At 49.7% G+C, this 27280-nt stretch overlaps 1 protein-coding gene across 8 annotated transcripts in view; it reads right to left on the reverse strand.

Moving 5' to 3' along the window:
- Positions 1-27280, reverse strand: part of ANK1 (ankyrin 1) — a 137061-nt gene that overhangs the window by 21226 nt on the left and 88555 nt on the right. For 7 of the 8 annotated variants that reach the window (XM_037812643.1, XM_037812647.1, XM_037812642.1 and 4 more), the window contains exons 18-37: positions 25428-25526; positions 23491-23589; positions 23146-23244; positions 21956-22048; positions 21457-21529; positions 19718-19814; positions 18454-18532; positions 16161-16258; positions 15831-16055; positions 14703-14857; positions 14110-14321; positions 12908-13112; positions 12431-12527; positions 11926-12154; positions 9591-9716; positions 9343-9462; positions 7952-8030; positions 7588-7662; positions 5897-6028; positions 4903-5049 (exon numbers count right to left, since the gene is read on the reverse strand). In XM_037812643.1, the coding sequence (XP_037668571.1) occupies positions 4903-5049; positions 5897-6028; positions 7588-7662; positions 7952-8030; positions 9343-9462; positions 9591-9716; positions 11926-12154; positions 12431-12527; positions 12908-13112; positions 14110-14321; positions 14703-14857; positions 15831-16055; positions 16161-16258; positions 18454-18532; positions 19718-19814; positions 21457-21529; positions 21956-22048; positions 23146-23244; positions 23491-23589; positions 25428-25526 (2539 nt within the window). The remainder of the gene's footprint in view (positions 1-4902; positions 5050-5896; positions 6029-7587; positions 7663-7951; positions 8031-9342; positions 9463-9590; positions 9717-11925; positions 12155-12430; positions 12528-12907; positions 13113-14109; positions 14322-14702; positions 14858-15830; positions 16056-16160; positions 16259-18453; positions 18533-19717; positions 19815-21456; positions 21530-21955; positions 22049-23145; positions 23245-23490; positions 23590-25427; positions 25527-27280) is intronic. The other variant, XM_037812645.1, reaches the window with a different exon arrangement.

The raw sequence follows: 27280 nt of genomic DNA on the forward strand, positions 1-27280 counted from the left end.
ATAAAATTTAGGTTTTTTTTTGCTGATATGCTCATGAGGGATATTGGACGTAGTTTTGGTTTTAGCTCCTTATAATTTCTTTCCTTTCAATATCAGGGTAATGCTGGCCTGATAGAATGGGTTGGGAAGTAAAATCTCCTTTTCAAGTTTTTAATGAGTTATTTCATCCTTAAATGTTTTGTAGGATTTACCAGTGAATTCATCTGGGCTGGAGTTCTCTTTGTGGGAAAGTTTTTAGCTACAAATTCAATTTCTTTACTGTAGAGACAGCTATTCAAGTCTGTGTACCCTTCCCAATGTCTGTGAGTGACCAGCCCGGCTGCTGGAAGCAATCAATTAATACTTGGCTGCCTGCTTGCAGGGGAACCTTGCAAGGGTCTTCAGAGCCCTTTCTCAGTGCAGCCTTCTCCTCTCTGTAACCCTAGGAACTCTGGCTGCCTTGGTCTCCCTGGACCTCAGCAACTTCTCCTCAGGGTATCCATCTGGTTTCCCCTTCCCTATGCAACGGCCTGGAAACTCTCAAGACAGGCAGCTGGGGCAACTGCAGGGCTCACCTCACTTGCTTCCCATCTCTCATGGGTCACCGGGCTTTGCTGGTGATGTCTGATGCCTTCAAAATGGTTCTTTCAGATATTTTGTTCACTTTGGGTTGTTTCAAGCAGGCGGGTATATCCTGTCCCTGTTATTCTGTCTTGCTCATCAAGGGTGTGCATCTTAAACGGCCCCTTTCAAATGGCTGGATGGAAATCCCGCCCCTCCTGGGATTCTCAGTAGCACTTGAGGAGGACCAGGAGAGATGGCTTTGCTGGCCACCAAAGACTGGACGCCAACTCTTGGGTATCCTTTGGGATGTTTCCACCTTAAAACTAACATGGTGTTCACTTTAATGGGATTTTGCCCAAATGAAAATGTACCCGTGAAAAGAGAACACACAGGCCCTCTGTCAGGACTTCCCTGTGTTTTCCTTAGAGCCCCTCCCCTGGTAACAGAATTTAGGGTGCTGCCTGGCTGCTCCCTCTGCTTCCAGAGGCTCCCACACAATGGAAGCTGGAAGTGGCCATAAGCCTGGTGCAGCGGCGACGGCTATAAAGTTGGAGTGAGGCTCACCAAGGCCCGAGAACGTCCTTGAGAGGAACATCTAGGGTGGACTGGACCACAGCCAGCTCCACTGAGTCCTCTTGGTTGTTTCAGAAATGTTCCGTGTATGAGTTCCACGAGGCCACACCTGGGCCACCATTTCCATTTTGGGGAAATCAGATAAAAGGCCCAAGAAGAGCACAATCAAGAGTCTCCTCCAACTCTCACAGCTTTGCTGTCTCCCTCCTCTCAGGTTACCACCTTGAATTTTTTGTTTAATGTCAGTGGGAAGCTGGGCAAAGGACGGACAGACAACCTGGCCTCAGACAGGAGCCATGCTTCACTAATTTTATTCTTTTAAGAGTTGATATAAATAAAACACATTTTATTTCCAAGTAGACAATTACTATGTGTCCAATTGATTTATCAACGCAAATAGAGCTGACAAATGTGTGTATGAGATATTTTTTTTCCTTTTTCATGAGAAATCAGTTTTGTTTTACTTTCAGGAACATGCTGTTTTCTGCTTTATTGACAACTTGTTCTTTGCACTTATTTCAAGGTCCCAGGGTAGTTCCCTCCTGTGCAGGAGAGGGAAACTGGCTTTTTGCCTTAACCCCCTTCAACTCTGGCCAGGTCTATATGGCAAGAGGATCCAGAAGGGAAGGGAAACGGACCTAAGGTTCTGACTTCCTGACACTACCTGCTTTTCTCAGACTCAAGCGAGTTCAGAGCAACCAATCACAATGCCTAGTCCCCGAGGCTACATTAATGAGGCTCAGACATGCAGGGAAAGGAGGCGAGGCCCAGAGGAGCCGGGTGACCACTGAGACTGAAGGGCTGGGCAGGCACCGGGACGAGGTATCAGGTGGTCTCCCCCAGGAGAGGAGGAGGCAGAGGGACAGGAGGCTGCGATTCCCCACCCCCTTCACACTTTCTGTCCTCCTGCTTCCTTCCTTCCATACAAGAAGGACTCCCCGAGGTGGGTCAACCTGGGACAGAGAAGGGGGAAGGAAAAACACACAGACACAAATTCTGGTGCCTCTAAATGCAGAACAGCCCATTCTGGGCATCTAGTTATGAGTTTCTGCTGGGGTACCTGGCTTGAGAAGGGGGTTCAGAGGGGACAATGAGGCTGCTGGGCAGAAAAGCCAGGAAGTGCAGAAGCATTCAATTTGTGACAGCCTCAACTCAAAAAAGTGGGGAGAGGAATCCTTTGAAAACTCAAGTTGGATTTTTTCATTCTTTGGCTTAAAACTCTCCAGTGGTTTTCCAGTGTCCTCAGGAGAGTCCATCAGAGCTGGCCTCCTGCAGTACCTCCGCCCTCCTCTCTTCCCCCTTCTCCCTCCCTGTGGGGCCTCAGCCCTCCGGTTCTGCGGACATACCGGGCTGGCCCCTCCCTCGGGGCCACCGTGGGGGCTGGACTCTGTCTGGAGTGCTCCTTCCCCAGGTATTTACACGGCTCAGCTCAGCTCCGAGTCTTTGTTCAATGGCCACCCACTCCCACCACGCTCTTTCCTGCCTGCAAGCCCAGCGCTCCTGATCACCCTCACTCAGGGCTAACTTTGTCCACCCCCCTTACCACCTGCTAGCACATTATAGCATCACTTCCACGTTAGCTGACCGTGTGGCTCACCTCACAGAATGTCAGCTCCACAACGACGGCATTTTTGGTCTGTCTGAGAACCGATTTATCTCCTGTGCCTAGAACAGTGCCTGGCATGTAGTAAGGACTTGAAAATTATTGACAATTATTCAATTATTGAATTAAAAAATATTAATAATAATTATTATTTCAAAATTATTGAAAATGATTTGCCAAATGTGCAGGTCCCCGGAAACAGAGCCCTTCCCAGGTGGTCATGGAGTGCCTAGGTATCTATGACTTCGGAAGCACTAAAGTCTCCAGGCCTGACGGGGCTGTGCGTCCCGTGGCCGAGGGAAGGCTTTCATAAGGGCCTGCGTCCGTACTGCCTCATTTAGACTCATTAGGTTCTAATGTCACCTTGTCCTGTCAGTCCATAATTGAGGCTCAATATAAGCTTGTTGGTTTGACTTGAATGAGAGTACTGGGGATATTCAAAAGCCCAGCAAAGTGACCAGTTATCACAGAGGAAGGGAGAGAAGGGTTTTGTCACTGGGATTTCCCCTCATTTGCAGCATTTCTCAGCTGCCCTCCCTTTTTGCCTCTGTCAGAGGGAGTTGGCCTTGGTGGTCCCTGCAGCGTTCAGGCCGATGCCAGAGGGAAGAGGCTGAAAGCCCGGGTGTGGACCCCTGGCTTGGTGCCCTCCATGGTGGGTCTGGGGGGTAAGCAGTGCCCGGCACCCCCCAGCTCTGAGGACACTCAGACGACATCCCCTAGGCAGACACGCACACATTCACACATGCCTGCCCCCCACAGCCATGAGACGGGGTGCGGGGAAAGGGTCGAAGGTCCTCACGACATGCGTCTGTTGGTAGGTGACGGCTCTTGTACACTGGGCCAAGGTGGAGACAGTGGAGACAGTCAGTGCAAGGGAATGAGCAAACTAGAGGTCAGGATGAGGTCAGAGGCAGAAGAGAAAGGTGACAGGAAGTGATCGACACAAGATGAGCCTGCACCCGGTGACACCAGATGGCATGTTTCAGCAGACACAGGACGTGGGGGAGAGAAAAGTGTGAGGGGCTTGGTATCTATGGGCTCCACCTGGCTGGGGGCCTCCTCGGCCCAGTCCGGCCTGGAACTCATCCACCGTCACTCCATGGAGCAAGGCCAAGGAGCACCTGGGCACCAGGAACCCACACTGTAAGTGCACCTGTGTGGGGCCCAGGAACTTGGGAAGCATAAGCATCATGATCATACAAGGTGATATATGAGCACCAAAAGAAGGTAAAGCTCAGAATTAAAATACTTTTTTTTAAAGATCTGTAAGAGATCTTAGGGACCAAATCCAATGTCTTGATTTTAGAGATGACTCAGTTACCCCAGGATTCAGCAGAAAGAAGGGACCAGAACCCAGGCCTCCAGGCCTCTCCCCCAACAGTGGGGTGAAGTGGCCGTGGGGCCTCCACTCTGTTTCTGTTCCCATTGGTTAGAGATTGGGGATCAGGAGAGAGGGCAGAGGAAGGGGAGAGAGTGGGGAGAACCCAGGCCCCAGCTCCCGCACGTGACTCGACTTCCACTGCTGCTTCAAGAGAAGCAGTCCTCAGTGAACAGCAGAAGTGGGACACGGGAGAGAGAAAAGTGTGAGGGGCTTGGTATACATGGACTCCACCCGGCTGTGTGCCATGCTGAAGCACATCAGAAAGAGTGAGCGGAAAGAGATGGAGCGAGAAAAAAGGGAGAGGGACTGGGCTCAAAGGAAAGTGAATGCTTATTCCTCACAGAAGTGGCCACAAAAGGATTCTGTAACACCACCCAACTAATCCACTTTGGATCTTGGGCAGGAATCTCCAAGCCCTTTCTCTCTGTCACGGAGGGCTGGGGCCTGAGAGATGATGGAAGTCGCCCCTCCTGTGTTACAGACGGGAACACGGACGCCCAAGGGGAGCCCAGGCCTTGTTCGGCGCTACGCAGCGAGTTCATGGTCCAGCCTGCTGCCTCCCAGACATCCCCGCTGCACCAGGCCCTGCCGGGACCCCAGCATGGGGGCCTTTCTCCGCAGGGGTGCCGAGGCTGTGGGCACTGCTGAGGGCATGAGCCCTTGACAGGAGGGCGCCCGGCCCGTCGTCCTCACTCACCTCCACTCTCACCTGGGAGAGAGATGGCTCCCAGGGAGGAAGGGGACCTCAAACGCCAGTCCTGGGGGCAGGCCCAGTTCCGGCACCTGTTCAGGGGACACTCACCATTCATCTGGGAGGGCGACAAGGAGTAGTCTCGGGCCGCCGACCGCCGGTCCGGCCTCAGGTTGCGGCTCTGCCTGCCAGAGCCCTCCAGCACGTTCAGGATGTCGCTCCGGTCGATGCTCCTCAGGGCTGTGTAAAGATTCTCCACTGTTGAGGGAGAAGAAAGGAACAGGCGTCTGAGGAGCGAATCCTAATTATTCTAAGGCAGCAAGGGAATATGGCCTGGGCCCTGAAATTGAGGCCAGGAGGAAGCTGTGAGAAGGAAGATGATTTACTTTTTCAGAAGCAACCCTTCTTTTGTCAGAAGCAAAACAAACTGCCTCTTCGGAGAATTATTTTTTTCCTTTTTTTCTAACAATTTAATAGATGTTTTCCAAATGCTATAAGTGGTCAATCTAAAAGAATGGGAAGTCTGGGTTTTTTTTGTTTTGTTTTGTTTTGTTTTGTTTTTTTAATCTAAGAGGAATGGTACAAGAAAATGAGGGTAAGAATGATTGGATTCAGTCCTTTTGAAATTCTTGGTCCTTGACAATCGATTTGAGATACAAACGTAAATGTCCGATGTCCTCTTGAACATGGGAGTATGGTTGGGAAGGAGCTAAAAAGAGATAACTCTTCCCCCAGGTTGGAGAAAAGGATGTGCTATCCTATGAGCAGGGGAACCACTTCCAACTGGGATTCGGCTCACCCACACTCTGTCCTCAGAGGACAGTACCCATTTGGCTCACAAATTCAGCAGGGAGACTTCCAAGATGACAGTCATGCACCCGACACGCTGGCCGGAACCTAGGGGCCCTGGTCCAATTTTTGTCCTATTCCAGGGATGGGAGAAAGATTGAGGCCAAGATTCTCTGGCAACTTGGCAGAGATTGAATTGATTCCCAAAGGCCAACATCACAATGGAACGAACGGGAAGGAAGGACTACTCTGGTGAGGAGCAGGTCCTGACACACGCTTTGGAAAGCGAAGGCCTCCTCCGCTTACGGATACTGACTCTTTGCGTTTTCGCCTTCCCGGATGACCCAGAGGTTCAGCAAGGCTGCACTCTGCTCCCACAAGGAGTTGGGGTTTTCCACACGGATCTTGTTGATGTCTTCCACACTGAACTGCAGCTCCCGGGCCAACTCTGCAAGTGAGGAACCACGACCCGACATGAGCAGATTCTACCCCAGCTGGGTTCAAGCTCACAAGCCGGGAGTTGTGGGGTGGAGGGCACCTGGCAGGTGGTACAGGGAGTTAAAGAACTGATCTCCCTTTGGATCTGGTCTTTCTTCTTACAAAGAAATACCCAGTGAAATGCAATCACTTACATATTTGAATAATACATCTTTAAAATCTAGGGTGGGGGTAGAGGTGCTCAATAAACAGCAGTTGAATGAATGAATGAATGACCTTCCTCCTTCATTATATCAACTATGAGATGAGAAGACTGAGCTTCAGCAAGGCTATCAACTTAATCAAAGCCACAGAAAAAGCTGATAGCAGAGCTAGGAGTGGAGCCGAGCCTGCTGATTTCCACCCCCGTGCTGTTTGCATTGCACCAGGATGCCACTGATTTTCCACCAAGGCTCAATTAAAATGGGAATGCGTTTAGGTAACCCTGTGTTTCCCTATTTACGTTTCTTAGGGAAAGGCATTATTTACATTTAAAATGAAAATACAAATTACCCTCCAAATGCAAGGTAGTAACACATAATGTTAACATTTTCCCCACGCATTATTTTTATTGTTATTTCCCACAGGTGTTTTAGAAGGGAGAACAGCAACAGAGTCTAATTTCAAGGATGATGAAGACTAGAGAGAAAGCATCAGCGAGAATCAGAAGCATGTCTGCATCTCACACACACACTTGCACACACACTCACACATACACACATCAAAAAGCTGCAGTAGATGTGGCTTAAAGAATGAGCAGTTGGAAACATCTGAGTTTCTGCCACACTGCCTTTCAGCAAGTTATTGCTTAAGTTTCTGGATTTGTCTAAAGCACTCTGCAAGGTGACTAAGCGAAGGGAATCCATTCAGATAAAAAGTCAACAAAAAAAGGGGGGTTGGGAAGGGTTAAGTTATAGGGTCTGTGGTTGAATTAAAAACATTCTGAACTTTCACTTTCTTTCGCCCATCAGTCCCATTTCAAGTAAGATCCATCCTATTGTCAATGGGACTTCTGGGAGACTTCAGCTACAGCCTGAGGTTATAAATGAAAAAATCTGAAACTTGCCCTTTGCTTCCCTCCTTCCCTCCACAAAGCCAGACCTTGGTATAATGGAACATAGGAAGCAGTGGACAGACAGACAGGAGATACATCTTTTGCTTGTGTTTTGTTCCATTTTTCTGCACTCTGTTACTAACTAGCTACTCAGCCAAGTCACTCTACTTAGCTGAATCTCAGTTTTCCCATCCTTAAAATGAGGTGAACTAGATAAACTCTAATCCTTAAGATCTCTTGCAATGTCTTCTTTACAAGGAAAAACCACACAGAAATCATGGAGAGAGGGAGCTTCTCCTCTTCCAGCGGCCCCTAGGGCTGCCACCAGACCTACCCAAGACAATCACAAATCAGACGCGCAATGGACGGGTGAAAAGAGGGTTAGAAACGCTTGCCTCAGGGGCTCATTTAAGGGGAGGAGGTTTAGGGGTAGAAGAGAAGACAAAGTGCCTTTTCACCCAGATTCCCAGACTCACCTGTCCAGCTGGGGCCAAGGTGATCTGATACAATAGTCATTTTCACGTCTGCTTGCTCTGTCCCACTGAGAAAACCTGGGGAGAAGCATTGGGTTTCATTTAGTGGCCTCGGCAGGGCACGGCATCAACAGGCATAAGCAAATGGCAGCTGACAGGTGCAGGTCACACCGTGGCCTCTGTGCATACTGGGTTGACTGCTAGGCTTGTAAGAGCCAGGTGCAGACCTGGGTCAAAAGCCCTGTGTGCTGTACCCTTGTCGACTGAGTAAACTGATCAATGGCAGGGCTTTTGACAGGGGGAGGGGAAACGACCTCACTCAAAACCTTGGAAAGGGAGTGAGAACATATCACAAAGTGGTTTATACCCAGTGTCGATTGGCTGAGACTGCTGTATCTCAGGACCAGGGGTGTCAAAGTCCTTCTCCTCTCATCAGCTCCGCTCCCCTGCAGAGGAAAGGAAAAGAGAGGGTGCTTGGGGTTTCGGGCTACTTCCCTTCTTGGGGAAGGTGATTTGAGCCCTTATGCTGTGGGGGTAGGGAAGGATGACCCCAGTACTGGGAAATAGTAGCTCCTTTTCTTGGGAGGCATAACAGAAAGAGCAGAGGTGTGGGAAGGGGTGGGAAAGCGGATGAAGCTCCCGTATTTCATTAACAATAATAATAATAATGGCACACTTATCTAGCATTTCTCATGCGTGAGGCCCTGTCTAAGGTCCCAACAGCCCTATGTGGTGGGCTCCGCGTACTATTATTCCCATTTCATCGATGAGGAAGCTGAGGCATAGAGAGGTTAAGTACTTTGCCCAAGGTCACCCAGCTAATAAGTGGTAGAGCTCGGGTTTGAACTTAAAACCAAGTTTTTCTTTTTGGATTCCTTTCTGCTCAAAAGTCCCAAGGAAGGAGGCTTTGGTTTCTGATACTGGCCCCAAACACCCACATGCTCTTTTCAAGGCTGCAGGAGACCTCTTCTGAAAGAGAAGTTGGTTCACCCTTGTCCCCAGGGAAAAAAGAGAACTCGAGCCATGGATGTATGAAGGGAACCTTGCTTCTCTTCTAACATAGCATGGAAGGCTGATGATTGAAACAACCACCACAAAACGACAACAACAAAAAAACCATGGAGACATCATGGAGACATATGATCACTCCAAGTCCCTAGAATACGTGGTGACTCTGATACTCTCACGGGTACCAAGAAAGGAACATACTTGGTCAAGACTTCTTTGATGAGCTCAAAAAACCTGGGTGTTTGCAGTGGCTGAGGACACGGATTCCCTTCTTTTGAGGGCCTAGCACCCTGGGGAAGATAAGCAAGTAAACGAAACAAACAAACAAAAAAAGGCTTGACAAAAGCTACCAAAAGGCTGGGTAACCTTGAGCCACTTAGGACCCAGTTCTAAGCCTCAGAGGCCTCTGATGAGGGAAGCTGGTGCAGATGCCTTTAAAGGTTCTGCCGAACCCTAATGTCCTGGAGAGCTCAAGGGCTCACAAGTGAATATGCTCATCCCAGTCTGACAGTGACATTTTGTCCTTCCTGCCACATGATCAGAGCCAGACTGAGCTTTACGGAGAGCGCCCGGCACATTCCCCCTGTGCGGCCACAGACAAAGGTCCAGAGGAAAGCAGAGAGCCTTTCTGGACCTTGGGGAATTCAAATGCAGCTTTTCAATAGGACTCCACCTGGGGTCTGTTTGGGGACCTCCTTAGGGCAGCCTGTCTCTGGCCGGGGCCCTCAACAGGTGGGCCTGGCAGCTCACCGTGGTGCAGGGGGGCATGGTGATGTTCAAGTGGCAGAGAATGGGCTGCGTGTCCTCATACTTCATTGCCTTGCGCAGAAATGACAAGGAGCCTCCTGGTTCTCGACTGCTGTCCCTCACCTAAATTCAGTGACACAAAAGGAAGACTCAGGGCGCCCCCCTCTAGGGCACTGGGCAGGTTGGCTTAGAGACTGCTGCCTCCCGCATCGTCTAGCCCAGGTGAGAGGTCAGCCGGGGGATGACAGCACCTTCACAGGTATGGCCAAACGGTTCTCCCGAAATGACTGGAAGTGGAAGCTCCGCTGCTGGGCGGCTTTTCTGATTGGCATCAGGTTTCCAAAGAGTTCTGCAAAAAGGGGCATTCCTTCCAAAACCTGTAGGAAGGGGAAGGCAAATACAAGTTGTCAGAGAAATGCCCAGGAAACCCACCTTTAAGCTTTAGCTTTGCCCTTCCCAAGATATACTCTTCCCTACTGCATAGGACATATGTGGTAAGTCCTAAAAAATCCACTGTTTGTTTTGGAAAAGGCTTCATTTCCAAGGTTATAATGAATGAGGCACGCTTCCTTGGTTCAAAAGATTTTATAATATGCAAGAATCTTCATATATCTCTGAAGTTTGCAGGAATTGCTATCACCGTACTCTAGAACTCCACTAGGATGTCAGAAGATGATTCTGAAAAAACCTGGAGCTGTTTTTATACCTGTTCAAAAAGATGTTTAGTTCATGATACATGCTAGAGGGACCAGGTTATATTTTACTCTCACCTATAATAATGGTTCATAATGTGTATATAATGTTTTCAACTGAGAAGTATCATTAACCCATTTGACAGCTAAGGCAATTGAGGCCCAAGGACAATACGGGCCCTGTCTAGAACCAGGGCTCCAGAGCTCCAGTCCGGGGCTCTTCCTGCTGGGCCCGGCAGCCTCCCCCAGAGGGCTCCGCACAGACTGAATCTGGAGCTTCGTTCCTAGCATAGCATACATCTCAATATGAGAGAGCATCCTCAGATCAGCAACAGGTGCAAAGCTTGTACCCCTTCCTTTACCCACTTCATTATTCCAACCCTCTCTCCTACCTCCCCATCTGGGTGCTAACGAAACCCTGGCACAGGAGTTAGAAGTAGGGGCTCTCAGGTCAGACTCCTTGGACAAATCCTTTCTCTGTCATTCACTAGTTGTATGACCTAGGGCAAGTCACTTAACCTCTGTCAGCCTCAGTTTCCTCATCTGTATAATAAAAGCACCCAGTTACGAGAATTAAATGAAATCATGCAAGTAAAGCACTTTTAATAGTGCTTGGTACATAAAAGCTCAGGGAATGTCGGCTCTTATCATCACAAACAACAGGACAACCTGCAATCTCCTCTTAGATATACACGGTCATTTCTCTCACCTTCGTTAAAACTTTTTTTTTAAACTTTTAATTTTGAAATAATTTCAAACTTATAGGATAGTTGCAAAAAAAAAAAAAATTACAAAACCTACACAGAGAACTCCAACATATTCCCTACCCAGATACCTAGCTCCACAACTTTTAACATTTTGTCCCATATGCTATATCATTCTATCTATCCATCTATCATCTATCCATCCATCCATTCATCTATTTCTAAACATTTAAGAGTAGTCTGTATAATCACACTCCTTGAACACTTAACTATCATGTAAATTTCCTAAGAATATGGATATTCACTTATGCAACCACTTTAAATATCGTTATCAAGTTTAAGAAATTTAACATTGATAGAAAGCTCACAGTCTATATTCCAGTTTTTTCATATCCCCAAAAACGTCCTTTTGGGCATTTTCTCTTCCATTATTAGATGCAATCCAGGATCATATATTGCATTTAACTGTCACTGTCTCTTCCACCTCTCTCTTTTTCCAAATGCGTCCAACATGGACAACTTAAACTTTCCCATCTCAACCACTCCCAAGCATACGATTCCATAGGACTAATCACATTCACAATGTGTGCCACCCACACCACCATCCACAACTGGAACTTTATCACTCCAGAAACCCTGCACTATTGTGCACTAACTCCCCATTCCACCCCACCCCTCCCCCATCCCTGGTAACCTGTACTCTACTTTCTGTCTGTACAATTTTGCATATTCTAAGTATTTCACATAAGTGGAATTATGTATCTGTCCCTATGTGTCTGGCTTATTTCATTTAACACAATGTCTTCAAGGTTCACCCATGCGGCGGCATGCATCAGAACTTAGTTCCTTTTTAAGTCTGAAAAATAGTCTATTGCATGTATATACCACATATTTTTTTATCTATTCATCTGCTGATGGACATTTGGGATGCTTCTACTTTCTGGCTATTGTGAATAATGCTGCTGTGAACACTGGTGTCAGAGTTTCTTTATGATGCTTCTCAAGAGGGAAATCAAGGAGACACTGTCTAGGAACCCCCTCCCCTACAGAGGAAATATTTCCTGACCACACTGGGTCACAGGGTACCATAGAAAACAGCCCGTGAGTGCCCTGGTCCCAGCTCCAGAGATTCTGTCTCAACGTGAGAAGGCCTGCAGGTGCCTGGTAATAAGGTGATTCAGGAGCCATACCTCTATGTCCCTGCTCCGTGCTACCTCGACGAAGTTCTCGTGCTGCTCGAGGGTCTTGTCCACCTTATCATCTGTCATACAGTAGCAGCGCAGCCGCCCTTCCCGGGGGTCATTCATCTTGGCAAAGATGACAAACTTGGCCATATAGGGCACCGCAGTGAGCTCCTTGTACAGCAGAGTGGCGAAGTTCACAGCCTCAGCTGTCCGGGGACAGTCTGACAGCCAAAACCTAAAAAGGGAGGGCTGGTTATAAAACCTCTTCCTAAGTGCCCACCGGGGCTCTTTATTTCTATCCTGACAGCAGCTGCCTGTGAGCCAGGCGATGGCTACTCTAACTCTCCAGTTAGAGGCTCGAGGGGACTTTTCTCTGTGGAGAGGGGCAGAATGGGACCTCAAGGTCAAGCCTGAGACCAGCAGGTCGGGGCCGGGGGATGGCCAGCCTGCAGAGCTGCACAGACCACCATGCTGGGCCTGGGAGGCCCACTGGGCTGAGCTGGCATCTCACCTGGCGGAGACATTGGTGGTGAAGTTGGCACACTCATTGGCATACACAAGCTTGGTTGTTCCAGTTATATCCTCCCACTGGGCTTGATCTGTTCCTCCTGCAACAGGATCAGAACCAGGGCTGAGGGACCGTCTTCAAAACAGAAACACAGGGCCAAACTAAAGCTGTAAGGACGGAATGCACCAGGACAGAGATGGGCACATCTGGACGAGGCTCGCTTGGTCTGCAGCTGTGAGCACGCCTGTCCTCGCACACTCCCCTTCTCCTGCAGGGTCAGGGGGCTCTTCCACAGGGCTGTGGACTTTTAATCAGGGCATCATGCCTCCACCTCTTTGAAGAGCACATTACCCCAGAGGAAACCAGCAATAAACGAAGAGATGGCTAGCTTCGCCTTCTCCTGTCTCCCCCACCTCGTGCCAGCTGGAAGGAGCTGCCGTTGCAGGGAGGGGAGGACAGAGGCAGGACGGCAGGGCTCACCGATGACGCTGCAGAGCAGGCGCAGGCTGGTGGTGTCCCCCTCCCCACTGTCCCGAGGGTTGTCCATCCACGAGGGCGGCAGCGGGATGCGAAGCCCAATGGGGCGGTGGAATTTGCGGCGCCGCGGGTCCACGGTGACGATGGGGCTGAATGTGGCCTGGTTGCCCAGGAGTTTGGTGACTAGCTCATCTGGTACAGGCTGGGCCTGTGAAACGACACGTGCAGGAGAGGGGCTGATCAGTCAGGAGACAGGTACTGTGCCTAGGGGGAGAGCAGGCTCTACCCACTCACAGGGCAAAGGCCCCTCCCGGGGGTTCCCACTGCCGATGTTTGTGCCACTGGTGCCAGCTCTCAGGCACCTCGTTATGCTCACTGCCGGGCCAGCCCAGGGTCTGACATCACTGCCTAGCTCCCCTCTCTGGGCCCCTCCTCTCCTTTATCCTGCTGCTTCTCGTCCCCAGGATGTCACCATCTTTGCTCAGCATTACAGTCTGCTCCAGGAAGGGACGTGGGATCCCTCCTGCTGTGGATAACTGGTGATGGGGTTTAATGTGTTATCTGTGGTTTTTGGCAAGTTAACAGGGGGCACTGGTCTCACCCCACCCCACGCAACTTTATTTTGAGCCTAAGGATCAAATCTCTAACTGCAGAATTTTAGGGCATTGGAAAAAAGCGTGAGGGATGTCCCATCAACAGATGAATGGCTAAACAACATGTTGTGTAGCATATAACGGAATACTATTTAGCCGTAAAAAAAGGAAGGGTTTTTTTTATACAAGATATAGCACAGATGAGCCTTGAAACGTTATGCTAAGTGAAAGCAGCCAGACACGAAGAACAAACATTGTATGATTCCACTTACATGAAATATCTAGAATAGGCAAATCCATAGCGACAGAAAATAGATCAGCGGTTACCAGGTTACCAGGGGCTGGGGTTGGGGGGAATGAGGAGCTACTGCTTAGGGTACAGTTTCTGTTTGGGGTGATGAAAATCTTTTGGTGATGGTAGCACAACATTGTAAATGTAATTAATGCCACCAGGATGCACACTTAAAAATAGGTAAAATGGCAAAAGTAAAAAAAAGTGCCTGAGTGATGCCATGGGGACAAGGGGTGTTCCTTCTGATGGTCTGATATCCCTCCAGCCTCCACGGACCCCGACAGTGAGGTGTCCCAACGGGCCCAGGAGGGGCGTGTCACCTGCAGGGCCAGCTTCACTTCTTTGGTGACAGCATTTTCGGGGAACGTTGCCTGCACCAGGGGGACCAGCTTGCTCCTCAGGGACCCCCCTTTGGGGCTGACGGTGTCGCAGTCCTGACAAAGCCGTGACACGATGACAAAGTACAGGGGGAAGTCGGTGGTGATGATGCGGCAGATCCTCTTCTTCTCCAGCTCCTCCAGGCTCCCCAGCTCTGGAATCACATGGCGAGGCCCCAGCCACCCATCACTGAGCTCAGACCCACCACCACTCTGCTGTCCCCAGAGACCCCGTGTATTCCACCCACCCCACCGCCCACAGGTGCTAAGCAGGAGGGGAGGCCGAGTGGCCTGGACAGAGAAATCCCCGTGCCCGAGGCTCCAGTAGGAGATGTGGGATGCAAGTGAGGGCCGAGCACCCAGTGCCCACTCAGATGTCCCAGCCACCTGCAGCCTAACCCATCACGGCCATCTCTAGCCTCCCAGGGTTTCCCAAACTCCAGGCAGCCCCACAGCACACCCCAGTGGTGAAACCTCACACCCCCATCTTCCAGAAGGTGGGCCAGCCTGCTCTGAAATCCTTGGGGCTCAGTTACCTTCATCCATCCCATTGAGGATTTCATCCAGGTAGCTTTCTCTGGAGCAGCCCTTATGTTTCTTCCATATGGAGCCATTTTCACTCCTCAGAACCACCAGCTCACGGTCCCCCCGGCCGTGGGAGGCAAAGTGGGGGATCTCCACAATCACAGGGCTGAGGGTGGGGACAGAGTAAGCCATGGGGAAGGTGCATGGACACGGAGGCGCTCACCTTTCAGGCACACAGGGTGTCGGGGGCACAGGGTGGGAAGGGCAGACAGGGTGGGGAGTGGGGGAAGATGGGTTCCAGCCTGGAGGGAGAAGGGGGTTCTGCAGCTGCAGTGGAGGCCCACCTCCTGTCAGCTCCCTACAGTGGGACACACTTGCCTTTGGCTCCTGGGACATCCCCAGGCCCTTACAGCCCCTCAGTGTGCCAGGAAGGGACAGGGCTCAGCCTCATTTCCCAGAGCACACTGCAAGGCTCAACCAAACACTCCCCCTTGGATTTGGGACTGAGAACACACCTGACAGCCTTAGACAGGTAACCTAACCTTTCTGAGCCTCGGCTTCCTCACCTAGAGCATGGATATAACAATGTGTATTTTGGAGGAAGACTGAGAATTACATTGAAAAGAGGGGCTGCTTTACAAATGGGTGACGAGGCAGCAGTGGGGACGGCACAGCGGATGGGGTGGGACGGCAGCGTCTCCCGGACAAGACCTGACTGTCCTGTTACACCCAGGGTGCTGGAAGGATCTAAGAGCACCAAGCAGAACCCTGGTCTGCTGCAGAAAAGGTGACGACTGGGCCCATTCATCTCGATGTCGCCCTTGGGGGCAGGGCTGCAGGAGCCACCTTCTCTCTGGTAAGACTATTTTAGTGCCTAAATGATTAAATGCTTTGGGATCCCCCAAAGCAGCCCTGTCTTCTCCTGCATTTCCTATAGTGTCAGAGCAAGATTTGACAGTATCAAGCACCACCAGGAATATGGACTCCTGTGTCTGGGAAAAGGCAGCGAAGGAGAATAAACGCCCGCTCCCTTTTCCTGTCCAAGGGCGCAGAGGAATGAGCCCACGTGGGGCTCAGCGGGCAGCGACTGGCCAGGAGCTCGTGCCGCCTGAGCTCGCTCAGCGAGGGCAGCCCCTCACCTCAGGAACTGAGCCCCCGTGGGCCCCAGCGCGATGATCCTGCTGGCCAGGCCCTCCTCCTCGGCCAGGGGCGGCGGCGTGCCCAGCTTCTGGGGCTTGACCAGGCGGCAGGTGATACGCGTGGGCGCCGCGCAGGTCCGGGGCGGGATCACCACCCGCAGGCCGTTGTGGCGGCTTCCTCTCACGGAGCCCCCCCGGGCGTCAACCATGAAGCTCACCAAGAACCTAGGGGCACAGACCACCCCGTTTCGGCCGTCTGCGCCCCTCTCTGAGAAGGGAGCGTGGGGGCCCCAGCATCCCGCGCAGCCCCGAGCATGGGCAGCCACTCACCCCGTGTGCACCGGGCTGGCCACGGGGCTGATGTTGTCCGAGGTCTCCGTGGCTGGGCTGCTGGGGATGAGAGAGTCTTCATCGTATTCTTTGGATGCCTGAGGAGGAGAGAAAAGGTGTCTGTCCATCCATCTCCCGGCTGCAGGTGCTGGTCACAGGCCAGCTGAACATCGGGCCGGGGCTGGGGCGTTTTGGGACCACCTTGTGGCCAGAGACGAAGTGGCCCGAAGGAGACCCTGCTCCCACACACTAATCTGTGGAACTTTCAGGACAAGACATTCCTGGAGTCTAGAAGGGAACACGGACTTTTCCTGCCTTCGTGGCCTCTCCCAGGCTCAAGAACTTAGAACAGATCTCAGGAGTAGATGGAGCAAGTCTGGCTTTCAGGTCCTACACCCGATGCATGCACGGGCTGAGCTATCCACCCTCTTCTCCAGCTCTGACCCCACAGGAAACCTCTGCTCTAGGCAGACTGGTCTTCTCTCTCACTTGGTGTTACAACCCCTGGGTTTGAAGCTGCATCATCACCTACTAATCATTTAGCTTTGGGCCAGCTACTCATCCTGTAGGTCTCGGAGATACACGAGGTGAGTAAAACAAGACCTTGCCCTTGTGGGGCTTTGCATTTCTTCCTCCAGAAAAAACGGGGACATTACCAACCTCACAGTAAAACTGCATCTTCAGGGACAGGGGCTGCCTCGCACAGAGCCTGGGACGTCACAAAGACTCACGAAGCCCAGCAGGTGCGAACCTGGCCCTGGAACCCTCCAGGTGACTCCAGGTGACTCGTCAACTGTGATTCCCCTCATGCTTCCCCCCACTGGTCCAGGATGCCCTCCGTCCTCTTCTTTGCTAGTCCATCCCTGTCCACTTTCATGCCTCACCTTCTCTGTGAATCCTTCTGATTGACACTAACCTCCCTTCTCCAAGCTCTGGAAGAAGTTACTCATCCTATGGTTTGGCCCTTCATTATTTCCACCCTGCATTCTTCTCTAATTAGTTACATGTACCTGAGTCCACTCTTCCCAGGGAGACCAGATGCCCCCAGGAGGCAGGTATTGCATCTCATGGTCTCCCATCTCCTAGCGCGTCCAGCCCCACACAGGGCGCACAGTGAGGAACCACAAAGACCTGCTGATTGAGTCAATGACCTGAGCAGTGTTGAAGAGAATGGTTTGGTCCAGGAACAAGAGGACTTAGGTCCACTCCGTGGGTTTCTCATCGTTGTCTCTGGCAGTATCCGAGGAACAAGCCATGGCAGCAACAGGGGCCAACTGACCCTATCTCCCGAATGCCACCCAGTGACACCTATGTTACACTGTTACGATACTCCCTAGCATGGGGTGGCCGACTGCAGCACAGCTTCAGAGCTGACTGTCTTTTCTGGATCCAGGGCTACGGCTGCTGCTTCTAGACATGCACTCCTCTAAGCGAGAGGGAGAGATTCAGCCTCAGCTAGAAACAGAGAAGCCTGCATCAGCCTCCAGGCCTTAGAGCAGACATTTCCAACCTTTTGGGTACGATGACACCACACTGCTTTATTTTTTCCCTAAAATTTCCTTGCCTTGGAAAAGAAGTGCCCAATGCCATAAATTAAGGAGAATTACATTGTTTTAAGATGCTCCTTTTTCTTTTTCTTTTTTTGAGAAATTCAGCTGGCATCCTGGGAAGCCACAAAATAGGGTAACATTTGGCACATGGACCAGCTCCGTGACATCACCTTTATATCCGCATTAGCATTCTAAGCTCCCAACAGCCTTTTGAGGAAGGTGAGGCAGAAACTGTTTCCCTTTTACAGATGTGAAAGAAAAGGAGTAGAGAGGGTTCGTGCCTTGCCCAGAGCTTTATGGCAGGTGCACGCTGCGGCCGGAGCTGGCCTCTGGCTTCACCACACCTGCTGTGGGTGCAGTTTCCTCTCCAGCTCCTTGGCGTGCTGCTTCCCTCCATGCAGAATCATTATGCTCAAGGGGTCGTGGTCGTGAGAACGTGGGCTTTGGAGCCAGAACACCTGATGACAGTTCTCAGATTTGCTGGACTAGCTTAATGGTTTTCCACGCACTCCCCAAGCTCTCCCAGACTCACACCTCTAAAATGTGGGAAAATAATGCTGACAGCACTGGGGAGGAGGGGGTACAAAGAAGACATGAAATCAAGGGTCTGAAGAGGCTTTGTAAATGCTGGAAGCTTTTCATCTATCAGTTCCTATCATTGTATTACAGGTCATCTCAAAACACTCATTGTCTCAGCACTCTCACTCTCTGCAAATGGAAAAATTAGAGAAAGGATGTCTTACCTGTTCCGCCTCTTCAGATCTGAGCGCCATTGTCTCAGGTGTGACACAAGGAATCCTCGGAATGGCTGGAGATTCCACCCTGTGTGCCAAGAGCATTGGAAAATCAAACAGATGATCCTGCTAAGCAGCCCCTGTCTGTCATGGAAAGCTTAGGTGAAACACTTCTGTACTCCCCCCCAAATAACCTACCCAATCCACGACCCTCTCCTCAGCCTGAGCCTCTACTCACACATGCGACACAAAGCTCCCTCTTCCACTCGCTGCCCACACCGTCTCCTCATCCGCAGAGCCTTGCCCTTCCTCTTCACCCATCAGAGCCCAAATGTCCTTCAAGACCTGGCTGGAGGAGTGGCCTCCTCCAGGAAGCTTCCCCCCAACTCTTCCAACCCACACGATCACCCCTTCTCCGCAGGCTAACAGCCCTCGCTGATGGAACCCTCACTCTGGGCTTAATACTACATTAGACTGCAGTGTTACATGCAGAGTTTTACGACTTTCTTTGTGAGCATTTTGGTCCCACCAAAAGAATTTGTAGGTTACTTGTGATCGGGATCCTGGTCTTGTATTTCTTTGCAGCAGATGCTCAGTAAATACCAACTGATTAAGTATCCTTGTAGCTTCACTCCCTGCTGAGTCCACAGCCCAATTTGTCCAAGCCATGGGACTAAACTGGAATGCTCCTGCCTTTTCAGAAAACGCCAAGGGCTCAGGTTTTGTTTTTTGTTGTTGCTGTTGTTTTTTAATGTTGAAGGTTTTAGATTTATTTGCAAAATATGCCTGTGTGGAAATGCACCCACAGTGGGGCAGTTCACTAGTCAAAGGGAGAAATGAGAAACATGTTCCAGGCAGACACAAGCCCACAGTGGGTTTTTACCTAATGTAACTCACTGACAGAAGAACATGGTGGTCAGTGTTTGATCTTAGCAACAACTTCTAGTGTGAGTCTCCCTCAGTGGATTTTTCTGGTGAGAAGCTGAGAGCACATGAGAGTGAGAGGGGGTGTGAATATGTGACTGCAAGTGAGGAGAGGAAGACAACGGGGAGGCAGGGATACTGGAAGAGGGAACGGACGCCTCCAGCCCCAGCGTCCCCTCCTTGCAGCCAGGGCCCAGAGCTGGCCTACTCCAGCGAAGGTCTGGATGCATGGTGCAATGCCCCCAGCCCTCGATGTCTGTCGGTGGCACACCCAGAGCCAGGCCCTCTGGAACTGCAGGCCGGGACCTCAGCCACCTGCTCCATGACCCCTTAAGTGAGCACTTCTTACCCTTGGTCTAACTTAGGCACAAAATCCAGCAGCTCTTTCTCTTCATCGGCATCCCTGGAATCCGGCCTCTCAGGTTTGGAGTCGATCAGTTCTTCCCCTGGAACCACACAAGTTTAAGTGAGTGACAGAAGGGAGAGAGCACATTTCTTCTTCTTCCTTTTTTTTTAAAGTGCTTTTCCTGGTCCATCCCTGAATGGGTGCACCTGGGGAGTGGAGGAGGCCTTGGATGCTCAAGGACAATCAGCAATGCCTTTGACCCGTCATGCTCCTCCAGCCCCAGTATATGAAGCAGGGCAGACAACCCCTAAAGTCTTAGTCCATACCAGGATTGTAGAAGGAAAAAAATACAGCCAGAAAGAAGAGCTTTCTTAGCTTGGCAAGTTCCACCTCAAAACAGCCCTTTTAAGGTGCCTAAAGACACCAAAGAAAGAGTTGTTACTGTTCTTTTCCTTGCCACACACTAAGGAAGGCTAAACTACAATGGAATTGAAACCATTCATTTTGAAGGGCTGTAGGATTTTTTTTTTTTTCAGCCATGGAACCTCATTATTTCCTAAACCCATACTAAGAGGTTCAAACTCTGGTTGAACCAGCTGTCTGCCACCCAGAGGGCCTGTTTGTCGATCTCTCCTTGCTTGACCTGGAGTTGGAACCTGGGCCTGACCTTGCACTGTCATTCACTGTCACTTAGCACTTTGTGATCCGGCACTGACAACAAAAGAACAACAGCTCATGCAGTTATTCTCACAAATACAGCGGCATGGGCACGACACAGAGATGGATATAGGCAGGGACTACCTGCCAGGGCATGGAACTTATGGTTGTAAATTTCCCATTTAGTGAAGCTGGTGGCTCTGGGAGGTTAGCCATCAGAGGGAGGTGGAAAGCGGGAATGGATTCGTGAGAGCTTGGATTAGGGTGAAATGCACTCTGGTGAGAAAGGGCCACAGGACACAGAAAGCGTTTCATACCCATTATAGTTATGTGAGCAGTTCCTGGAAGGCAAAGAAGAGCCAAGTTTAAGGAAGGACAGGAGTGAAGTCAGTTAAAGCAAGAGGCATATTATCAAAGGGATGCAAGGAGAGCTTTAACTGTCTGGTTGACAACGTTGCGCAACCACTGGACTACAGAGGTGGGCGGGACAACTCCAGCCCCACCATTTAACATCACGATCGTTCCCTTCCAACTTAAGCAACGAAGTAAAGCTGCCTTGGGGCAGGGAAAATCCTAAAGGGACTTTGTAGTTCAAAGAAGTTGAAACTGGTAATTTCATAATAACGGATATAATCCAAAATTTACCAACCCACTCTGTGGTTAGAAGAGCAGCTTATTAAAAGAAATCCTCACAGATTTTAAATAATCCATTTGTTATTCATTCAAAGAACATGGAAAGTATGGGCAGAACTTGATGATAGTTCCTCCTGGTTTTGAGAGTTGATCTGAGTAGAATCACACTCCAATTTGATACACACGTATAATATATGCCATGTACATTTAAATTTATGAAACTTCACGGGATTTTGTGTTTTGATCTCTAAGATGCAGACTTTCCTTCCTCTAAAATTACGTTAAAGGAGTATTTTAGATAATGGGCAATAATGTTTTTTCTAGGAAGTGGTTATTTCTGGTTTCAGTACAGAGCCGGGGCCCTGGGGCATGGGGGAAGAACCCAGGACAGCCTGGCAGGTCCCGGGGAGCCCACCTTCCCCCCCCAGCTGAGCTCTTTATCCCAGATTTACCCTCATCTTCAGAGACATCCAGAATCTCATCTACCGTCTCAGGGAAACTCATCCGGTGCTTGTCACTGACTGACTAAGATGAGAAAAAGCAGAGAATTCAACCCAGTTAGAACACTGGAACTCTTAGTGGCCCAGCAGTTACCTGTCATGAGCTGAGGAGATGGGAGAGGAGGTGGGAAAGGAAGCCTGTCCCAAATGAAGAAAACCAAAGCAAGACGCTCTCAGCCTGGAAACGGATGTCGGACAGGACACCTCCCCATCCCTCCCTCAAACCCCAATCTCGCCGCTGCCCTCTCAGGTGCGGCCACAGCCCAATTCCTCAGGCCACTAGGTGGCAGTACAACTCTGCCCAGCAGGAGAAGAACGCTCACCACCCTTTCGGCAAGGGGCTTCCTACTGGGCATCCTAGAGCCAAGGAGTTCGCCCCACTTCCGGGAGTAACCCACACACAGGCTGTACGTGTCTGTCTGGGTGTGCTGAGAGGGAGAGGCTGACATACCACCATGCCGGTTTCATCCGTGACAACCTTGAGCACGTCGGTTACGGAAATGTAGCCCAAGCGCTTGGCTATAGCCAGAGGTGTGGTTCCATTCTGGGAGGAGCAGAGGGTGAGATCAAACGGGGAAATCAAGTCTGGAGGGAAAGCCCACCATGCTCGTGCCGAGACCAGGCTCCCGTTCTGATTGTTCAGAAGGGCATACACAAGTGGAGAGACCCCGACTTGGAGCCGATAGCAAGACCCTGCACACGAGTGAGCCTAGATGTTTGTTAGCAACGGCTAGGGGTATGGGAGAAGGGAGGACGGTGATATTTAAGGTCCCCACATTGAGAGTGGGGCCCTGAAATGAGAACACTGGGGAACACTGACAGCACAGGTTAAGACCGCCTGGGAAGGAATGCATCAGGAAGTCACCATGTGCAACGGTAAGAGTCTAAGAGTACAGATCAGGTCTTTGGGTGTCAGTAACTGAGCATTAAAAGAGTAAGAATCATCCATATACTTTAATTAACCATAATCAAGCCAATCAGAAATCATGGATAACCAGAAAGAGGATACGGGCACATGTCTGTACTGTGATTTTAAGAAGGCCAAGTGAAAAATAAGTTACTATCGCTGCTTTTTCTTTAAGTTCTCTAATGCCAGGATGTACCCTGGGCTCCAGACAGAGTCAGCCTTATTCCCAGTTACAATTCCAGCAATTACATCTGTAGTCCAGGGTCCAGACACTTTCAGAGCTGGAAGCAGCCACGGAGATCACGAAATAAAACGTCCACATTTTAAATGGACCATGATCGCTAATGTTGAGAAGGATAACCTCGAGGCCCTGAAAGATTGGGAACCATCCAGGACATGTAATTTTGTTCCCATGTACTGCATGTAAAGCAATTTCTTTTAGAAAGGGTTTCAATAAGAACATTTAAACATAAATAAATGCTGCATGAAAAACCGATCACAACAGCCCATCTCCTTGGGTATCCAAGGCAGCCGTGACTCTATTCCTTCTATTCTGCAGCTCTTCCCAGGGCACTCAGGATAGACCAAGGGAATGACTTGCCAACAGGAAGCATAATTCAAGTCAAATCATTTTTTTTGCATCCAACCCGAACCTCTCTGGTTAACAGAAATCTCCCAGAGCTGCCTCCGGAGAACACAATTTTCTGATGTCAGGGAACAGACTGAACACTCACCGAGCTGACCTCATTCGGGGAAGCACCATTTTTCAGAAGCAGAGTCACAATGTCTGTGTGTCCTTGTTGGGCCGCCTGGTGCAAGGGGCTGTATCCTAGCTAAAAAGTGAGGTAGACATTTTGGCAACATTAGCTATTAAAGAAAGAACTGTCCACATACTGTAGAGCCTGTCATCTTCTACATGCAACATTAAAAAAAAATGCATTTTCCCTATTTCCTCCTTCAGGGTTAAGGTTTAAAATTGTGGCCAAGCCCCAGTTGTGTCCAGAGCAGCTTCTGGATGCATCCAAATTTGGCACTTGGGAAGTGTCAGCACAGGAGTCAGGTTGAATGCGTCCCTGTACCTTGGTCTTGGCATTGACATCAGCCTGGTGCTGCAGCAAAAACTTCACCAGTTTGATATTCCCATAATGACTGGCCACGTGGAGTGGAGTGTAACCCATCTGTAAAGGAAGAGATGAAAACGGTGACCAGCAGGGCTTGTGGGTATACCAAGGGGATACAAGCTGTGTGTGAATGAAATCCTCACAGAGATACCTCAGTAAAAGAGTGGACAGGGAAATTCTTTGGAAGATTGACAGCTGCTATAAATTGTAAGCTGTGTTGCTGTTACCAGTCAGATACAATTGGCGAGGGAAGGAATGGGATTCGGTTTCGGGCAAGTGAAGTTTGAGATGCCTGTGACATACCCAGATGGAGATGTCAAGTAGAAAATTGGAAAACTGATCCTGAACCCCGAGAAGAGGTCAAGATTCGTGGTGTAAATCTGGGAGTCATCAGCACACGGAAGAGTTCAAAGTCTTGGAGCTGAGGTCACCTAAAGGGGCCTAAGTACCGAGACAATATTTAGAGGGAGGAGCAACAAAAAGATAAGAGGAAAAGCAGGAGAGATCTATATTACAGAAGCCAAGAGAGACTATTTCAAGAAGGAGGGAATAGAAGGTTAGGATGAGGGAAGAGGGTAACAGGGAGAACACTGGTGAACCCAACAAGAGCAGACTTGTCAATGCTGAAAAGATAAAATCCCATTGTCAAAACCCCAAAAGGCTGTCCAGGTTACTTAAATTGTAGTACAATGGAATTTGTCAGAACAGGCCATTGCTTGAAACAAGTGGGCTTTGGGAATGTACTTATTTGAGTGTTGTCTGTGAAGGAGCTAGTTTCCAAGGGATCTGTCCTTGGTCAAATATGGGGGCTCCATGGGGTGGGTGAGCCGTGGCTCTCCAAGCTCTTCGGTCCTAGGTGCCCCTGGGGAGCTGGTGCCAGATTCCAGAGCCCATCTTAGCACAGATCCCCCACGCGGGGCCTGCACATAATGGGATATCTAGCTCTGGGACCCTCAAGGCAGTTCTATCCCACAGTACAGGGTCTCTCAGGGTCAGGTCCCCCAAAATGCTGAATTGAACCCACAAGAGAAGTCTCAGAGGTCCCCAACATTCTCGGGTTTTAAGCAGGTTCTTGTTGAAGCCACAGGCACTTGGGTATGAAAACAGTTTCTAATTCTTCCTCAGGGAATGTTATGTTCCCCTTCAACATGGCCTTGTTGACCCATATTCCCATGGAATCCTGGAGGGGGTGGTGTCACTGTGTCCCTTCTTTTTAATATAACTATCTTGCTGTGAAAAGGGGTGACACGAGGCCTTCCTCTTTCTGACGGTGGAAACAGTCTCCTCCCCTTGTGTTCCCGGTGTCATTTTGTTAGTTCTTCTCTTACACCAGTTATCACATTTCGTGGCTCATTGCTGCCTCTTACCGTCACCTCCACACTACACTGCAGGTGCCTCGGGGAGAGACACGACCGCATGTGTTGCCCACTTGATTATTTTCACATGGTTCCTTGGGCACAGAAGAGGTTCAGAGAATGCTGTACTGAATTTAACTAAAAGCTTGAACAAAAGGGGTTGGTTTTGGAATGAATCCAGGGAAGCCTGACATTTCAACACAACATTGATGTAAAGCAGATCTTGACATCATGATTAAACAGTCTCACCAGTCTGTTTCTTGCTACAGAGACTCAAGGTCTAACTGTTCAAAATCCCTAACCAAGAAGTGAGATCATCAGGGATGATTTTTGCAAACTCTGCTTCCAGCACTAAGAAGTGGCAGAGAAGAAGGTACCACCAGGTCCTATGGGTGTCAGAGCTCTGTGTGCGAGAGGACTGTGAGGTGTGAGGGGCATTCACACTGGGCAAGACATGCGGGCGTGCAAGGGGGAGGGAGGGAGGCACACACACACACGCACACACGCACACACACCAAAGCACGTGGCTGCCTGCCTTACCCGGGTGGTGGCGTCCACCGTGACACCGTGTTTGATCAGCATGTCTGCCACTGGAACGTGGCCTTCTTGTGCTACTAGATGGAGGGGAGTGAGTCCACTCTGGAAAGAAAAATATTTCATAATTATTTATCTAAAGCAGAATTCTCAGTGCAAGAGCACCGTGGTTGAGGAGCGGAGCCCGGCTCTCTAGCCATCAACCAGTTATCTGACCTTAGGCAAAGCTATTCGCATTCTGAGCCTCAACATCCTCGACAGCTGCAGTGAGGTGGTTAAACTCATCAGGGGTCAGCAACTTTCTGTAAATGGCTAGATGGTCAATATTTTAGGTTTTGGGTCTCTGTTGCAAAGACCCAACTCTGCCCTTGAGGTGAGAAAGCAACTACAGCCAACATGTAAATAAATGGGCATGACTGCGTTCCAGTACCACTTTATTTACACAAACGGATGGCGGGCCAGAGTCTGCTGACCTCTGAAAGAGATGAACTTTAACATACCTTCCAACCGTAACATTCCTTATTTCCAAGCTGTAGGCAAGTTTCAGAGCCTTAGTTTCCTAATCTAGAAAACAGGGATAATCACTGACTTTATCTTAAAGATCACTTGAAATAACCCAAGTGAAAGCATGTTGAGAAGTATACATGCCATCTAAGTGTAGCACGTTATTATCACATCACAGCCAATGCTGCATGGGAAAGAGGATGGGGGATCCTGCTGGGCATGAAAAGATCATAATCTTGGACTTCTCATCGCAGCTTTCTAATGAGGATATTAATGCATTGGTGATCTTGTTTGCTACCTGGGCACTCAGACAAAAATGTCAGAAAAGTCTTCTCTCCCCTGTACCCTGCCTCAATACGCCTGATTAACCATGGGACAAACGACTCCAATTCCTCCAGAAGGACTCCAGAAGGCAGTGAGCAGGGCCTGTCCCCTCTATGGTGACTTTGCTTGCCCTTTTCTGCCCTCTGCACTTTCCCCCAGGTAGACCAGAGGCCCACGAGCAGTCGCCCTCCCCAGCGGATGCCATCTCCTCCTGCATCTCCCGAAAGGTGAGTGGGTTTGGCTGATGTAAGAATAGTCCACAACTAAGCTGACACGATGTCAGTTACAAGGCTGGTGGGCGCCTTGGCCGATTCCTGGCATAACTCCAAGAATTGGCCTCGGCAGGTGGTGTGCGGACGATGAGCACATTTCCAGTGAAGAGAACTGCCATTATTGCCTCCTCACGTAGCTTGCTTCAGACAGCACAATGAAGAAATGCAGAATTCTATTAAATATAATGGTTCTCCTGTGAGCATGCCCTCCTTGGGTTCATGTGTCCAAACTTTTACCAAAAGAGGCAATGGGTCTTAAGATTTTCAAGAAACATTAAGGTTATCTTTAAAATGTCTGCCTGTCTGAAACTGTATTATGACAATTTATCATCTAAGGAAGTGGCTCTTCAATGTTATATGATTCCATTAATGTGAGATATCCAGAGTATGCCTACAGAGACAGAAAGTGGGCTGGTGGTTGCCAGGCACTGAGGGGAAGGAGGAATGGGCAATGACTGCTAGTGGGAATGGGGTTTCTTTTGATGGTGAAGAAAATGTTCTGAAATTAGATAGTGGTGATGGTTGCACAACTCTGTGCATATACTCCAACCACAGAACTGGACAGTTTAAAAGGGTGAGAGTTATAGTATATGAAATATATTGCCATAAAACTGTCACATAAAAAAAGAAGTACTTCTTGGTCTTTCTTGGGCCATTCCTCTGAGAAGCTGATAAAAACTAGGAACACTTCACCCAGAAAAATGCTCTCATACCCGTCTTCCCAAAGTGCTGTGCACAGTTTTAAAAAGTTCGACACTC

The sequence above is a fragment of the Choloepus didactylus genome, chromosome 20 (assembly GCF_015220235.1).
Source record: "Choloepus didactylus isolate mChoDid1 chromosome 20, mChoDid1.pri, whole genome shotgun sequence".
In the NCBI taxonomy this organism is placed as follows: domain Eukaryota; kingdom Metazoa; phylum Chordata; class Mammalia; order Pilosa; family Megalonychidae; genus Choloepus; species Choloepus didactylus.